Raw genomic sequence first — 17534 nt, 5'->3', positions numbered from 1 at the left:
CTCTGAACCCAGGGTGCCTGTGTGCACTCAGATGAATTAGTTTCAACAGTCTCTCTCCCTCTCTTATTTTCCAAGAGGAAGTGAGTTTTACGCCGCCTGACTGTTGAATGTGAGGAAGCAGAAAGCTGTTCTCTATCAAATCTGTACTGCGGTACAGTTTGTGCTCCCAGTTCACAAAATGGCAGCACAGAGGTCTCAAAATACGGAAATCTCTCGAAAATGTTTAGATACTTCTGCGCTGCTGCAAGTTCAGGCAGCTGCCTGCTTTGATTTAACATTAGCTCAGAAATCAGGGAACAAAAGAGCAATTTGTAAGCAAGGTAATGGGAAATAAAGGTTTGTATATTATTATAAAGCCATGTTGTTCCTGGTGACGATAAATAAAGACCACGTTTGATCTGGCATCACTCTTCGCAGGCTGAGAAGCAAAAGAAAAATATTTTCTTCAAAGAGTAAATGTTTTTTTTTAAAACCAAAGAAAAATAAACAAAAAATGAACATTTTTCTTTTCCCTAGGACTGAATAGGTAAAGATATGTCCTCGGAACAGGACGGGCTGTGGGACAGACCACAAAAGAAAAACTGCGAGTACAAGCAAACCAGCTCTGTAGAGCGACGAGCCGTTTCCCCTCCTGACCCCCACTGTTCTATCGCCACCACTCAACCCTCATTTTGGTTTCCGAGATGCGTTGAGGGCTTGATCGCGGTACTTGATAACCAGCCCTGTCTTAGCTGAGCTCACTGTTTTTTTTTTTAAATCGGGATCGGGAGGAAAAAAAAGCATATTTTAGTTCCACATTAGGAGAAAGTTGCTTGTCGGGCCTGTCCGTGTCCCGTGTCTACCTGAGGGCGGCGCCGCTTCAGCCAAGCCGGTGATTTCACAGTGTGATCAGCCCTACCCCCGCCGCGACACGGATCGCCGGGAGCGGGGAACCCTTTCAACGGACCCCGTGTCTCCCTGGATATAATAATAATAATAATAATAATAATAATAAGGAAGGGAGGGGGCTCCACCGTCTTCAGGGAAGTGAAACGCGAGACCGGTGTCCGCCTTCGCTTGGCCGGTTCACCCCGGATTGGCCAACAGGACTGGACTCACTGAGCTTAAACAATCACCTGACGCGCCGTCTGCCGTGAGCTGAAAGACATCGCCCCCCCCCCGCTAATCTTCCCCAGGGGGAGCGTGTGCGGGGCAACGGGGTGACCGGTAGCGCCTCATTCTGTAAGAAGAGGAGACGGTCCTGCCGTGACGGCCGAGTGTGTTCAGTACACCTGCGGCTGGGGATCGCGCGCAAACCCAGTGTTCGCCTGAACACCGGAGGCTGCTGGACACCTGTTGTGTCTGCTCCGTCCTCATGTGCAGATCTGCAGGTGGGGGGGTGTGTAGGATACAGCACGGACAACCCCCTACGCGCGGCTGCTGTTCTTGGCTGCGGGGGTGTCGTCCGTCGTTTATTTCAACCCCCCCGGCGGTTCCCCTCCAAGCTTTTAATTTCGCCTCCAGCTGCCGTTTCCCTTAAATCCCTCCGTTTGGCTGACCCGTCCATAACTACCCATCATCCCTTTTTTAAATAAATAAAGCTGCCCCCCCTCCACACGCACAACGGATCGGTTGTCCTGGCGGCCTGCCCAGTGTTGTGGTTATTAAAAAAGAAATGAAACCCCACAGCACTCAGTGGGTTTCACTCCCAGCTCCTTCCGTGCGCTCCGGCTGCAAACGGGCTGTCTGACAGCTGTACTCTCTCTCTTTCTCACACTCCGCCACGCTCTCGCTCTCTCTCTCTCTCTTAATTCCCGGGAGCGGGGAGAGAGTCCACGACTCGTGGGCCGCCCCCCCCTCTCTAACGGAGAGTACGCAGCTGGACTGGAAGGAGGTTTTCCAAACGCGGGACAGGCTCGGCCAGGGACCGTCCAGCCCGGTTCTTCCACGGAAAGCGCCCCGGCATGAGCGCCTGATCGGGACCGCGGGTGTCGGGTGTGTTACCGCGGAGTCGAGGGAGGGGGGGGTGTGGTTCAAGCGCGGGTGGGAGCACTTTCTGGTCACTCCGTTCTCCTCCTCCTCCTTACAGCGCGCCTCACCCTCGCGTCCAGCCCCCGCCCCCAGAGCCACACGCCGAAACCCCGGGTGTCGCCGCGATGTAGACCGGGGCACCGCGGGGGATGGCGGAGCGCCGGGGAAGGGATTAGTTTGTGTGTGGGTTTTGTTTTTTGTTGTTTTCCGCCTGATTGGAGAAAAGCGAGTGAACAATGAGGACCTTTCGCTTTCCAGTCTGAAGTTGAGCCGGGCACAGGTAAGTTATTGATCGATCCCCCCCCCAGAAGAAAAGCAGGTGTCTTTTTTTTCCCCGCTGTCCCTCGTAGCAACATAACCCAGATTTCGTGCGAGCACAGGCGCTCATATGTCGTAGGGGACCGTAGTCCTCTCTGGAGCAGTTTGTAGTATTTAATGATACTGATGCTGGGAAAAAAAAAAACGACTGAACATGTTAAATCGGTTTTTAATCTAGAACCGTGCAGAAGTGGATTATTTAAATCACGAATAAATTAAAAATCATATTGATGACAGTAGGCCTAAGGTTGAGGCTTCAAATACCCGTTTAAAAACTTTAAGATTGACAGGCTGTGTTTTCTTAACCCTAACCCTAATTTAGACAGTTAGACAGGAATTTCTGTCGAAATGAGATACATGCTTGTTGTTTTGCACATCGTGATAAATCTAGAACTTTGCCGCGTGATTAAACCGCGTAACCAAGTTGATCATTTTTAATGGCCAGGCGTCCGGAACACGATCCTCGTTGAAAGATGTCTGCGTTGGTCGATAATGTCAGTGTAAATCGAACACCGCTCACGAACATTTGACAGATCAGGAGACGTCGCCTACAGTACCTTTGGTTCACTGCGACTAAGCTGAATTAATCACGCCAAGCGCTTCTGTCGTTGCCCCGCTTGTAAAAGGTTTTATGAATCCGTTTTCTTTTTTCAAACATTTCCAAACATTTTATTTCTCAACGCCAACACGACGTAACGACAGGGACTGGGTATTTTCTCATTCCGCAGGGTTAGTGCTGGAGCAGGACACGTTCACAGCTGGCCTGCTGTAAAAGCCCAACGGAAGGGAAGACATTTGATTGATGATAAGGCCGGAATGCGTTGTTTAGCGTTATTTCTGTCCTTAGAATTACCCGAGGCACTGTAAAACGTCTTGTGATATTTAAACCGATTAAGCACTGTTGCTTGGGACTAACGTGGCCGATCGATGAAAATTCGCTGTTCATAAATTGAAGGTGACATGAACATGACATGACATGAGTTATTCTTAAACATATTTGGCCATTTAAAGACAAAAGTACCTTTATCAACACTTATTATTACTCAAACGATTTCCAAGAAATGTAACCTTACCCGACTCCGTGTAACAGTGCTTGCATGCTTAGATAACTCTGAATAGGCTAAAGCAACAGATCACATATCTAGAGCACTTGTGTTCCGTGGACAAGAGTATTTCACCTCCCTTCTGCGGCTTGAACTGTAGTACCCTGCGCTGTCTCTTACCTCTCAGCGTAAATTGCGAATTCAGAGCACAAGGAAGGTTATCGAAGATGACGAGATCATTAAGCCTGTTTAGCAGATCATTGATTTTTAGACTAATCCAGTCATTGCTCGGAAGTGCTCGGTTTAAAGGGAGTGTCTGGGTAGATTGAAATCTCACCGCTCCGACCTTAGATCTGTATTCCACTGCACGCCAGGAATCATTAAGGTTAGAAACAAGAGGGGGCCATCTTGTCCACGTTTCTGGTTTGGCGGATGTGCAGAACCACTGGTTCCCCACTCCTACCATCCTTTGTGTAAAGAAAGTAGCTCCTGTTCTTCAGTCCTCAACGCACCCCCCTGTTTCAGACTTGGCTCTTGCTTGTGTTGATCCTGAAAAAAAAGTGTTGTTTGTACTTTATCAGCTTTGTTGTACAATGGCTTCGTTTATTCAAAAATCCTGCAAAGGGAATGGAATATTTTGGACTACGTGTATTAAGCACCCTCATAGTTTCCTCTGTTGAAGACTAATCAGTAAATTCCTTTAGTCTGTCAGTGGTTTTGTGTTTACCAAACGCTTCCTCTTGAGTTCATAGCTTATAAAATCAGGATATCGCTTGGTCAGTCAGTCTCTCCTTCGCTGGTAGTCCAGGGACTTTGTAGGAATGGTTTTATCACCACTCTCTGAATGACATCAACCATTGAGAATTCTCTGATCCTTATAAAACTTGTGGGAATGAGTGGGGGTAGCATTTACAAAGCCATTAGCATCCTGTGAGGTGCAACCATGAAATACTTCCCCCCAACTATTTCCTGTTTTTGTGGCTGGCTGTTTTTGGTGGAATACTGAGCTAATACAGCATGCAACAATCCAAGTAAGGAAAATGACATACTTATATGTATACAGTAATGGGAATTATGCAGAACGTATAATGATTATGTTCTTTAATTGCTGGATATGCGGGGAGGGTCAGTTTGGAAGTAATTCTTTCCTTTAGTTGTTGTGTTCTTTCCTGGAATTCCTTTCAGCGCCTGCAATTGGAGAAGTCGCCAGTCTGATTTCACGATTGTACCAGAAGCCTGTTTTATGGTTATCTCATTAGAGAAAATTGAAAGATTAAGATGTTTGAGTCGTCCTTGTTGGTCATGAAGCTCAAGCTGGTGTTGAATAAAAACCCTGTACTTCTGGAAGGCTTGTTTGCAATGGTCACTTCTGCTGCCCCTGTTCGTGTTCATATTCATGTATATACTTCCCGTACATACACACAAAGTAGGTCTGTAGATTAACATGTCTAGGATTTCAGATTAGGCTTAAAAGATTGTTTCTCTCCCCCTAATGTTTCTTCAATAAGAGGATGTTCCATTTCGGACTGCAGTGCAGCACAATCCTTTCAGGATTCTGAATAATTGAAGCAAGACCCCCTGGTAATCTCTTTTGTTAAAGACTTCAGAGATTCTGTCTTGAGTGTCCCACAGGACAGGAAAAGGACTTTTCAGATCTGTCCTTTTGTATGTGTTGGGAATTGTATCCACCATGGAAGGGCAGCAGCTACCTGTGTGATACATCTGCACCTGCACTCTCGCTACACAGTAAACCTTGTGGAAAGGTGAGAAATTACCACACTGGTTAAATTGGGGGGGTTTAGAAGGCTAGATTAGCTCTAGTTATATTCATTTAGCCAGGACACTGGAGTTCACACCCCCTGTTCTTACAAATAATGATAATAATAGCCAATACTGCAGCACCGCGTCTATCACTTACAGATAATTTAGGGCAAAACAAGGGACATGATTAATTTGAAACACAGTTACATGCTGTTTGGCTTTAATACTGTTGCAAACTATTCATCAGTGTTGTGCTATTTTCCATTCTGAAGTGAAATCAACAGTTCCTATTTTAATAATTTAAGTAGTGCTAATTTGTAGTGGTAGAATAAATCCTATATTCTGCACACTACAGTATTACGCAATGCACTCAGGAGATGGTTATGGAATACTATCTCCTAGTAGTATATTATTAAATACTGTTTCATTTTTGGTGGCTTAATATAGCATCCCTACTGCAAGCATTTAAAACTTTACTGTATCTTGCTCTTAAAACTCATTAGCAAGCAGCGCTGATTAGTGCACCACCTACACTCTGTGCTGGTTAAATCAATTCATCCTTCAATTTTTTTTAACCAGTTCATCCAATTCAGGCGCACGGGGCGGGTGGAGCCTATCCCGACAAACTTCGGGTGCAAAGCGGGCTACACTCTGGAGGGGCCAGTTCATATCGGGGCAAACAGAGAAACAAACGCACGCATGCACGCACGCACGCACACACAAGGGCCAGTTTTCCCTGCAGCCAATTAACCTGCCAGTATGTTTTTTGGACAGTGGGAGGAAACCGGAGCAGCCAGGGGAAACCCACGTGAACACGGGGGAGAACATGCAAACTCCACACAGACAGCAACCCCAATCCAGGGCCCCAGCCCCGCTAGGCAGCAATGATCACCCCTGTGCCACCCTGCCCCCTCTTTACGTGAATATCGATTCAGATTACAGCCCCCACCAGCAACGCACACATGTTCTCTCTCTGGTTTTGTTCCATGTCCATGTCACTAGGCCAGCAGTTTACTGAGACTCCTCTGTCTTTTAGTGAGTGCCAGGTGATATTCCTCCGGGCCAGTGACTCTGTGCCCGACAGCAGTTAGTCGGGCACCACACTAGTGCGTAATGGCAGGGGCGCAGTCTTGGCAGCACATGACTGTGCCCGTCTGCTCAGCCTCAATCAGGCCAATCGGGACAGCTGGGGGCCGTGCACACAGGGAGCTGCTGGGAATTGGAGATCTAAGGCAGCCTGATCTGAGGGTCTGGCGTTCTGCCACCGTTGAGTAACGCGCTGACTAGGCAGGCTTACCCCCTTGGCACTGGAGAGGGAGGAGAGGGAACAGAGCAAACAGGACACCACCATGCAGCTGTTTCATGCGTGCTGCTGCACTGAGCTCTCAGAGTGCAAGACGTCCATGCGCCGCATCTGTTTGCTCAGTTGTAATTCAATACTAATGAAACTACAGTTCCCTTAATTCTGCAGAAGACTGTGCAAGATACTTTCCCAGAGTCGGTCAGTTGTGATGTAGATGGGTCTTCGTAAGGAGAGGAAGGTCCCATCTCTCTCTTCCTGCTGAATGGGCTGTCGTTTTGCAAAGCGCGTGAGCAAATGTGGACTTCCTTTATGTGACTGGTCAAGCCCCGTCGCGCAACGCCGTCTTGTTCGGTCTGCCTTCTCTTTTACCGTTTTTTTTTATTGGTTTTACTGCATTCCTGGCCCGTCGGTCCCAGGGATTTATTAATCTCCTCGGTCTCCCAGCGCGCGGCGGCTCTGCAGCTGGGGGAAAAAAAACAGAAAGCAATCTGCCGATGAGGTCTGAGTGGGGCCTGTGACAGTGACCCACTTCTGCAGGTCTCTGGGAAACGGGGCCGGGTGACAACAGCGGCAGCCGGGTGGAGACGGGGGGTGGTGGGGCGGGGGTGGGGGGCTGAGTGAATGTTGCCTTATTCTCACAGGGAAGTCTCGAAACACGGATGACCATCCCTGCGCTTTGTAGCAGGAGAGCGATCTGAGAACAGCGTTATGTAGCGTCATGCAGTTTTCATCAGTTGAGCAGGACTCAGCAGAATGCTCCTCTTGTAAAGAGGGTGTATTGTGACTCTGATTATTGTGCAAATTACGTGGATAAGAAACGTATAAGCACAGCTACAAACAGGACGAGGCCATTTGACCCAATTAGCTCCTTTGGTAGCTGCTAGCTAATTGATCTGAGAATCTCATTCGGCTGCTTTTTTTCCCCCCAAAACAGAACTTGACAGTTTCAGGACAGACGGGATCAGTCAGGAGATAAACAGAAAAGCAGTGCCAGGAGAATGCCCGTCCATCCCTGCCCACAAGCTATAACTGTGCCAGCAGTGCGATGCTGATACACACGCAGCATTTCAGTTCCTACCAGAGCTTCTTGTCTGACCCAGGATTGTGAAAGGGTATAATTTATCAAGCCTGATGCCTTGTTAATTCCTCCATTCCTGTATTCTTACTGTGATTCCTTTGTAATTATCAGTTGTTATCTCTCCATATTTTTTTTATTTTAGATATTCATGAGCTGTACCAGCCAAAGCATTGTTAATGGGCTTCAGAGCATGGTGTTGCATTGATTTCCTTCCCTCTGGCTCCTCAAGCATTGCTAGTGACTGATCTAGCCTATGCGTCTGACAAAGGGTCCTAATATTTTGGGCAGAGAGTATTGTTAACACCACAACTGACAGCTGTCAGAAGACCATGGAAAAGTGATTTGTTAAATGATTGATCGGAACCAGATCATCAAGAGGCAGGACGCTATAGGCCATTTTTGGTGGCCATTTTGAGTCTCCCCCCCACACACACACACACACACAGTAATACCGTCAAGTGCACAAAAATAACTGGAACACAAGGGCACTGTTCTGCAGATCACCGCTTGGTTTTAAAACCTAATTGGTTGGCAGCGGAGTTTCCCGTTGGTCTATAATTAGTGCCTGTGGGGCGCCGGAGCTGGGGGTGGGGGGACCCAGATTTGCACCGACCCCAACACAGCAAAGGAGCAGAGACTGAGAGAACCCCTCTTCCCCACTGGCCTGCGTCCGGCCAGATCAGGGGGGAAACCCACACTGAGCGTGTGTGTGGGGGGGTGCAGTCTGCACTGGGGGCGCAAACCCCTATCTCTCCCTCCCCATTCACTAGAATCTTGAAAAGGGGAGGGTGCCTCTTGGAGGGCTAGGACAGAAAAGCCCGCAAACAACTGAGGTTTGCTCCTAACAAGTGGACTTTCACCTTTATATAGTGAACAGATATGAAGTGAGTATATGGACACAGTGTGCTCATACGTACATTTTCCCCATCATTTCATAGAACTCTACTGTGCTTTTAGCACAGTGCCCTTGTTGCCTTACTGCATTTCACTCTCATTTTACCGCGGTACCTACCCCACAAGAAAGTTTTTAGATTTTCAGCTAGTAGGGTTTGGAATGGATACCTGGAAAATTTAGGAGAAGTCCAAATGCAACAGCCTGGGTCGGGCTATGCTCCCACCTATTTCCAGCAGTGGAAATCCCAAGGATCTGGGACTCACGGTTTTCCCACACGCTTCGGTCAGCGCCTTTCACATCAGCTTAGTGTCCCCCTCGACGCCACGACCAACCCAGCCTGCTGAACCATTGGAAAGCAAAACAAAAAAAAACAACCAAAAACGCAGGGCTGCCTTCCGCGGGAGCCCGATCTAAATTAAAACCCAGCCTAGATGCCGAGACCGGAGATCGCGTCTACCCGGGCCGTCAACAACGCCGGTACTTCCCGCGTAGCGACAGCGCTTTCGGAGCCCAACGCGACTCCCCCGCCGAGAGCTCTTCCTCGGCACACCTGCTCGGTCTCGTCCCCGGCCGAGATGGATCTCGTTTACTCGGGCGAGAAGCGCAAAGTAAATATGGCGCTGGGACGCACCGCGATACTGCTTCCACGTTCCTCTTGGTGCGGAAGACGTGGCCGGGAGTAGAAACTGACCACCAAGGTCTTCTTGAGAGGGCTTTTAGATCACAAGATTCCGCGCGTCCGTTTTTCTACCTCCGACTTGGTCATTTTGTTGCCTTCGAACCCCGCGAGAAGGGACTGGGTCAGCTGTGCTGTTGGATAATACATTAAGTTTCCTACTGGGACGATCACCATGGCTGTGTACTGTAGGTACTGTAGGTGTTTCGGAATTGGGGTGATTCCTTCCCGTTCTCGTGGAAAGACAATTAGGAAAAAACCCAACCGACCCCAAACATCGTTATTTAGGCGTGGAAATGAACCTGGTCGTTAAAAAAGTAGAACTTTTCACAAAACCAATAAATAAAACAACCTTGCAGAATCTCCCCCTGGGCCATTCCGCTAAATCGCCCAGTAAGTATCCAAGATGATTGAATTGTACTGCTGAGGACTCTGTAAATAATACTGGGAAACTTTTGTCTGCCATAACATAAGCTATTTGGATGATTTTCAATGACTAACTTAGATTCTGGAAGTGCATGCAAATCGACACTAAACCATTCAATTTAGTGTTCCTGCACCTTGTAGGCCATTTTTTTTAATGCGCAAAGGGAATGACTGAAGCCTAGAGTGCTTTCTGGGGGGAGTTTGCATGTTCTTCCCAGTTCCCAGTGGGTTTCCCCCAGATTCTTCAGTTTCATCTGCTGTCTACAGACGGGGCGTGGGTGCATGTGTTCTCTCTGGCACGAGCTGGCATAGCATACTAGGGTGGTGTTTCTGCCAGCGTCCCGTGTTTCTGGGTTACAAGTGGAAACTACATGGCGATACAGTTCAAGCAGAGAATAAGAAGCGTTTCTTTACGCAGAGGGCTGTGGGAGTATGGAGCTAGTTGCACAGCCTTGTTGTTGAATTCCCTTATTTTCCTACATAAGACTTGAGAGGGCCTGCATGCTTGGAGCAGGCTCATCACTCTCTCTGACAGATTACTAATTACGCCAGGCAGCTTGCTCTCTTTGCACGGGGTTAGGGGCTAGGAACCCTGGGTACATGACTCTAAGTTTCATTTCTGAGTTACCAGATACTGAACTAAGATCATAACCCCCCCAGTTAGGAACGATCTTTTAGAAGGAAAAATTGGATTATCCCTTGACTGCTTAAAGAAATATTAAAGTGGTTGAAATAAAGTTGGGAGACTGCTGGAGGGCACAGGTGTGTGTTCAGGCCGGATCTGAACGAGGGGAGTCTCTGTATGTAACCGGCTTTAACGCTGGTAGTTGCATAATGGACAAGTATGTCTAATTGACCTTCCTCTGATGGGAAGGAGGTTAAAAAAGCACATGGTGGGGGTAATTCAGGGTAGGGAGGGGACAGCCCAAGAATCCGAAACATCCTCTCTATAATTAGAGTTTCCAGCTCTGCTAATCTGCCAAGGGACATCTCAAGCACCAAGACGCACGCCCCCCCAGTCGGAGCTGCTGTGCAGGGGCAAGAGAACTGCAGTCGCTGTCGGGTGTCAGCCGGGGGCGCTGATCCAGAGAGACAGCGGGTGTCAGCAGGTGAAGGAAGCGATCGGGACACCGGTTGGGGGGCTGGGGGACAAACTGCCCCTGCGATTCCTTCCCACCGGAGCTTGGAATGAGAGCTATGGGGAACAGGCAGCACTGAGGTATGCTATCTCGGTCTGAAAGGTGGGGGTGGGGGGGGGCAGAAATGGCCAAAACTACCTACCCAGCCCCCTTCCCGGAGAGCCCCTGCCCCACTGGTCTAATACAGGTCACCTGTCTGGTAAAGGCAGGGGACGCCAGTGGGGGAGTGATTAATTAAGTACGCCAGGATCTTGTGTAATTAAGGGAGAGCTCATCCAGGACAGCCGAGGCGCGTGCCGATCCTGGCTCCAGAAGATCTCCAGCTGAATTCCGTGTCTCCCGCATGACTGAGCGCGATCACACTGTTCCAAGCCTTTAGAAATTGATGATGAGATGGTGGGATATTCCTGGCCTGGGGGACTGTATTTTTTTTTTGTTTTCGGGCTGCCGGGAATGGAAAAGGAATGATACGACAATACTGAATTGCCTGCATGTCTTCTGGTTCTAACTGGCTTTTGGTTTTAAGCAGAAGGTGTCCAAAAGGATAGCCCTTAAAGAGGTGGCTGGTGCTCTGAGCCAGGGGCAGGGGGTATGGAGAGCCACAGTGTATAGTCTTTATTGGTCAGAAGATCTGATCATGTTAATTTTGCCTAGTTGGGCAATAGATCAACAAGATCACTGGGGGTCCCCAGCACTAGGGATGGACACCAGTCGATTGAATGAGTTGTTACTGTCATTTACAGCCTCCCCAACTGTGATTCCTGTACTACTGTGGTACTTCGTCTCGTCGTTCTTTGTGGTTTCTCATCTGATGCTACTCCCTGCTGGTTAACTTAAAAAAAAAAACGATACTGTGGGAGAAGCCTCTTAAGCTGATTTGAGGGACTGTGAAGGGGAAGCTGATTACTGTCGGTCTGTGCTCTCAGACTCATTAAGGAGATGTTTGTGCAGTGCTCATTTTCCTCCAGCTCTGGGAGCTGTTACTAGAGCTGTAGGTGAAAACTGGAGGTAACACAGGTTTGAAAAATGTTTGGGCGATGTTGGTTGGGCAATCCTGTCCACTTGGACCAGTCATTTCTTGGAAGAATTTAGCCATCCAGTCCTATAACATTCCCACCTCTTCTAGAAACCCAACACTCTTTGTGTAAAGAATTGTATCTTCAGGCCTAAATGCAGTTCAGCTCTGAAATCTCTGCTGGTATCTTTGGGTCCTTGTATTTCTGGTGAACTAGTTTGCTGGATTGTGGCAAATTAAGTAGGAATTTGAACAGAAATTCATAAAACGTAAAGCATTCAGTAATAAGGTCACAAATAATGTACCTAATGTCTAGTAACAATGTAACATGAGCACAATCTCCTATTGCAATAAGTCAGAATCATTGTTGCCTTTAATATTTATCATTAATATTTGGTGCAGAGTGATTTTAGTTCTTCACTTTCCTGCTCTGCAATGGCTTCATAGTACCTGCAGTAGACATGGAACAATCGTTTATTATTAACTGCACAATCAATGAAAGCCTTTGCAGGGAAATAAAGCAAAGTTATTAAATCTTTCATTCAGAATGTGTTAGAGGGACAGGGGTACAATATTGTTGGCAGTGTTGATCAATCGCATTGTGCTGATCTGTCTCTTTGCTTCTTGGTTTTGCCCCCAGGCAGTTTTTGGATGGTATGCTATTGGGTGAAGGAGAGAGGACACCGAAGGACTGGAATCTGGACATATCCCAATCGGAACTCCGCTGGTAATGAGAATCTGCAGTCAAACGGTGTATCGGTGAGTCACTCCACTGAAAATAATTAATCTGCAGTGCCCATAAAGCCCTGTGCCAAGTCTGGAGTTCAGCCTTCCAGCACCATCATCAGTACACAGGGCGTTTGCCCTCCAGAGGGGTGTATATGCTAGAATTTGTTTACCAGAGCAAAGCTCTTGGTGAATTGCCTTGTGCTGACCAATCCCAGTAGGTTTCTCGGCTAATGCAACGGCTACCTTTTAATGAAAACAACCTGACAGGCTTTGCACGGGAGAAACCTAATGAACGTGGACAAAGAAGAGAGCTTCCATCCCTTCACGATTTCAGGAACTCCCCTGGCAGGAGCAGGGAAAGCAACTTGGCAGGAGGATTTTGCGGCGCTGGTTATAAAACTGACAGCGTGGCGCCGCAGTCCCCCCCCACCAGCCGTTGTCATTTACCAACCTACCCAGTGTGAAATGATCACGGGCAAGAGGAGGGTGTTGAGTCCGGCGTGCTTGCTGGGATTTTTGTAGTTGAGTGGTACCTGTATGTTGGCTATCTCATCCAGGATTCTGTTTTGAAGGATCCTGGGGGAGTTGTGCATTGTAATACGACAGGGCAGCTGGTTCTAGATGTGAAAAACTCTTTGGGCAGAGGGCTGCCTTTGGGATGTCTCCCCTCTGGCGCCCTGGCGGTTTTGTGATTTTTGCTGTGGCTCGACGTGGGGGGCGTGTTCAGTGTGGAGGCGGAGCCCTGGATTAAGGGTGACGTGCTGCCTTAGCAACCACAGCTGTCCTGGCTAATTAACTATGAGCCTCAGCTGTGGGGCCCTTTCAGACACACTGAGCACCTCCCCGGAGGGAGGGGCAGGACCCCGCAAGGGGAGGACCTTCCAGCGACAGCCCCGGAGGGGGCTGTGTCACAAGCAGAAAGCCGTCGTATTTCTTCTTTTTATTTTCTCCTCTTCCGCCGTGTATCCCCCTACCGGGACAGGTTCTGTTCCTGTTCTGGTCCTGCCCTCCATTTCTTCCAGGCTGGACCCCGGCTTTTTCCTTTTGGGTTTTCGCTAGCCTCACACTGGTTCCTTCCCTGCAGGCAGGAGACAACATGTTCCTGGGCGCGGGGCTCCGCTGGACAGTTTGGCTCCTCTCCCTCCTGGCAGGGCTCGGCACCCGCGCCTCCGACACCCCCTGGGCCTGCCCCGCCAAGTGCGACTGCCACCCGGACCTGCGGGAGGTGAACTGCTCCAGCAGGCGCCTGACCGCCGTGCCCCCGGGCTTCTCCGCGGACGCCCAGCGCCTGGACCTGGCCGGGAACCGCCTCAAGACCCTGGGCAAGGGCCAGTTCGCGGGCCTCCCGCAGCTGCGCGAGCTGGAGCTGAGCGAGAACAGCATCTCCCTGATCGAGATGGAGGCCTTCCAGGGCCTGCGGAGCCTGCAGACCCTCCAGCTGCGCAACAACCGGCTGAAGATCCTCCTGGTGGGGGTGTTCTCCGGCCTGCCCAGCCTCCACCTCCTGGACATCAGCGAGAACGAGATCCTGGTGTTCCTGGACTACACCTTCCGGGAGCTGGCCAGCCTCCGGCGCCTGGTGGCCGGCGAAAACGACCTGGTGTTCATCTCGCACCGGGCCTTCTCGGGCCTGCAGAGCCTGCAGGAGCTCCACCTGGACCGCTGCAACCTGACGGCCGTCCCCACCGAGGCCCTGTCCCAGCTCCAGAGCCTGTCCCTGCTCCGCCTGCGGCGGCTCAACATCAGCGTCCTGCCCAGCCACTCCTTCCGCAGGCTGTCCCGCCTGCGCACGCTGGAGGTGGCGCACTGCCCCCTGCTGGAGGCCGTGGACAACAACAGCCTGTTCGGGCTGAACCTCACCTCCCTGACCATCGCCGACTGCAACCTCACCTCCGTCCCCTACGCCGCCATCCGCCACCTGGTGTACCTCCGCTTCCTGGACCTGTCCTACAACCCCATCTCGGTGGTCCGGGCCAACCTGCTGGGGGACCTGCTGCGGCTCCAGGAGTTCCACCTGGCCGGGGGCAGCCTGATCCGGATCGAGCCGGGGGCCTTCCGCGGGCTCTCCAGCTTCCGCCTGCTCAACGTCTCCTCCAACCGCCTGCCCACGCTGGAGGAGGGGGTCTTCCACTCCGTGGGCTTCCTCAAGACCCTGCGGCTGGACGGCAACCCGCTGGCCTGCGACTGTCGCCTGCTGTGGCTCGTGCGGCGGCGCCGGCTGCTGGGCTTCGACGGCCGGCAGCCCTCCTGCGCGGCGCCGGAGAGGGTGCAGGGCCGCCAGTTCCGCGACTTCTCCGAGACCGGGCTGCCGGGCCTCTTCACCTGCCGCCAGGCCCGCATCCTGGACCGCAAGCCCCAGGAGGTCCGGGTGGAGGAGGGCACCACGGTGCTGTTCTTCTGCAAGGCCGACGGGGACCCCCCGCCCGCCGTCGCCTGGCTGACCCCGCGCCAGACCCGGCTGTCGCCCGCCGGCAGGATCCGCGTGCTGGCCAACGGGACGCTGGAGGTGCGCTACGCCCAGGCGCAGGACAGCGGCACCTACCTGTGCGTGGCCAGCAACGCGGCGGGCAGCGACAACCTCTCGGTGAGCCTGCAGGTGCGGGGCTTCGCCGCCGGCGCCCGCAACCGCTCCGCGCCCTTCTTCCCCGGGGGCTGGACGGTCCAGCCCGAGACCCCCGCCTCGCCCAACGCCTCCTCCCAGGACCCCCGGCCCTTCCCCTTCGACGCCAAGACGCTCGTCATCGCCACCACCATGGGCTTCCTGTCCTTCCTCAGCTCCGTGGTCATCTGCTTCGTCTTCATGTTCTTCTGGAGCCGGGGCAAGGGGCAGATCAAGCACACCGCCACCATCGACTTCGTGCCCCGCAATTCAGTGGGGGGGGGCGGGGGCGGGGACGGGGCCGACGGGGGGCGGTTCACGATGAAACTCATCTGAGCGGGGGACGGGGACGGAGAGGGGAGACTGTTTGCGCATGACCGGAAGTGCGCGCGGGCCAACCGCCCCTCCCTTCCCGCCCTCTTCCGGCAGGAAGAGAGAGCCGCGCGCTCGCGATCTTGCTGTCCAAGGCGAGAGCTGCCGAGGCGATTTCTCGCTGCGGGGGAGAAGGGAGCAGACAGTGTGGAGTAATGTCGTTGTCTCCGGATCTGGATGGATGGGACTGGGAGGAAGATCATGCTCACACTTTCTCAGGGGGTGAACATCTCCTCCCGTCAGCCGGAGGTGTTAAAAACGAGGGGGCAAATGAACTAGCTGGGTTCTACGCAACGATGAAAGTATTTTCTTTCTTTCCATTTTCCCCGAGAAAATAAAAAGTAATGCTTGTGAAACCTAAACTACGGAGCCCTTAAGGGGACATAGTGTAACGGTTATGATGGTGCGAAAAAAAGTGAACTTTGTAAAGAAATGGGTCAGTACTGATGCGAGAGCTGGTAATATTTGTTTACATGAGGACGCAGTGTCTGCCCGGATCGGCAGGCGTTTCATTTATACAGTTTTGTGTTCTCCAAGGAAGGAAAAACCAGTACAATAACCGAAAACGCGGAGCTCAGACATCCAAAACTGCCATCTTGTACAGTCTTGCTATCGTCGCAGGCGGGTTAAAAAAAAATCACACTTTGCGTGACGTCATTACCTTCGTGCGGACCGCAGTGGTGCGCGTGCGAGATGGAGCCCGGAGATGATTATTTTTTTTAATCTAAACGTCATCTTTGCCAGGAATCGCGATTATTATAATGTATTAACTTTGTGCTTCGTTCTTGAAATCTGGTTTAGATACCAGATCTTTTATTCCACCCCGAACAGTCAATTAAACAATTTACCCAGCTGTTTCCTAAATTCCACACGAAACATGAACTTTTTTTTAAATGGTACAATTACCCACCGAAACAAATGGAGCCTAATTAGATGTACTACGGTTATCCAGTTAATTAGACTACAGGTGCGCCGGAGAGTTGTAATTCAATGAAATAGGAGACCCAGAGCAATCCAGGTACTGAGCTTCAGACTCCCGATTAAAAAAACAACAACTTTATTTTCTGATGTTAAAGACTAAAAAGCTCTTGCCCACAAACAATGGAAATGTAACTTTCTCCAGATTGATTTTTCACAGATTAGCATTTTGACCCTTCAGCCCTAAAACGAGCTCAGATTATGCAGGATGTCCCATTTATAGTTGACGTATTTGTGTAATGAAACAAAATGTGTTGAACCTCATATTAAATTACGGTGCATTGAATTAAAAACACGCAAGGTTTTTTTTTTTATCTTCTCACATTGCAGGTCTACTTCTTATAAACGACATGTCTTAAATAATGTCCATAACCACCTGTCATTAACAGTGTTTTGAAAGTTGTCATCTTCCGATTTAACAAGGATCAAACGACGGTTTTCTACACTTTTCAAACCCTGCATTTTCACATTTCCAGGTTTGCTCGGATATGTTAACCAGCAACGTAGGCTATAAAAGGGACGTCCTGTAGTTAAAATAAATCTGAGTTCTTCTATAACCATGTACTGTGTCATTCTAACTATCCAATGATTCACAGACGTTTGTAACTTGGCTGTTACCCATGCAACTAATCAATCAGAGAGTGGTATTAATATATAGCGCCTTGCACTCCAGAGCATTCTCAAAGTGCCACAGGGCCAGAAAGGAGAGACATGCTGATGTTCTGTGGGTAAAGTGCCCTGCTCACTCATTTACTATACAATCAAATAAAATAAAAATCAGTTCTTTCTCCTGGCCTGCTTTGCCCCATGGAACTGCAGCAGCTGTAACTGTTCAAAAAAGGCTAAAAAAAAAACAGAAACTTCAAGGACTAAAATATTTCACTCCGATGTTAAAAAGGACCCACCCACCAGTTTAAAAAAAATGAAAATACTATGCTTACACTGGTAGCAGATCTCGTTGCATAGAAGACACCTTGACTGTAATTTAAATGGGGCTACACAAAAAGTGACCCCTCCAGTCCACTCCGCTACACAAGCGTGCAGCTTAATACCCAGTTGAGAGTTAGCAGGAAGATTATAGCAATAAGGGTGATGGGGTGGCGCAGTGGGCCGCATTGCTGACTCGCAGTGCTGGGGCCCTGGGTTCAGTTCCTGGGGTGCTGTCTGTGTGGAGTTTACATGTGCTCCCCGT

General features: G+C 50.2%; 1 protein-coding gene across 17 annotated transcripts in view; it reads left to right on the top strand.

Moving 5' to 3' along the window:
- Nucleotides 1-17128, top strand: part of lingo4b (leucine rich repeat and Ig domain containing 4b) — a 64327-nt gene extending 47199 nt beyond the window's left edge. For 12 of the 17 annotated variants that reach the window (XM_069185405.1, XM_069185402.1, XM_069185400.1 and 9 more), the window contains 3 exons: nucleotides 2069-2290; nucleotides 12305-12423; nucleotides 13478-17128. In XM_069185405.1, coding sequence (XP_069041506.1) covers nucleotides 12316-12423; nucleotides 13478-15328 — 1959 coding nt within the window. In that variant the 5' untranslated portion in view covers nucleotides 2069-2290; nucleotides 12305-12315 and the 3' untranslated portion in view covers nucleotides 15329-17128. Of the gene's footprint in view, nucleotides 1-1033; nucleotides 1975-2068; nucleotides 2291-7369; nucleotides 8403-10130; nucleotides 10730-12304; nucleotides 12424-13477 lie in introns of those variants that run through there. The other 5 variants (XM_069185409.1, XM_069185411.1, XM_069185410.1 and 2 more) reach the window with 5 other exon arrangements.
- Nucleotides 17129-17534: the final 406 nt, after the last annotated feature.

This window comes from Lepisosteus oculatus, chromosome 27, assembly GCF_040954835.1.
Source record: "Lepisosteus oculatus isolate fLepOcu1 chromosome 27, fLepOcu1.hap2, whole genome shotgun sequence".
Lineage (NCBI taxonomy): Eukaryota > Metazoa > Chordata > Actinopteri > Semionotiformes > Lepisosteidae > Lepisosteus > Lepisosteus oculatus.
This window is presented reverse-complemented; position numbering and strand designations above follow the sequence as displayed.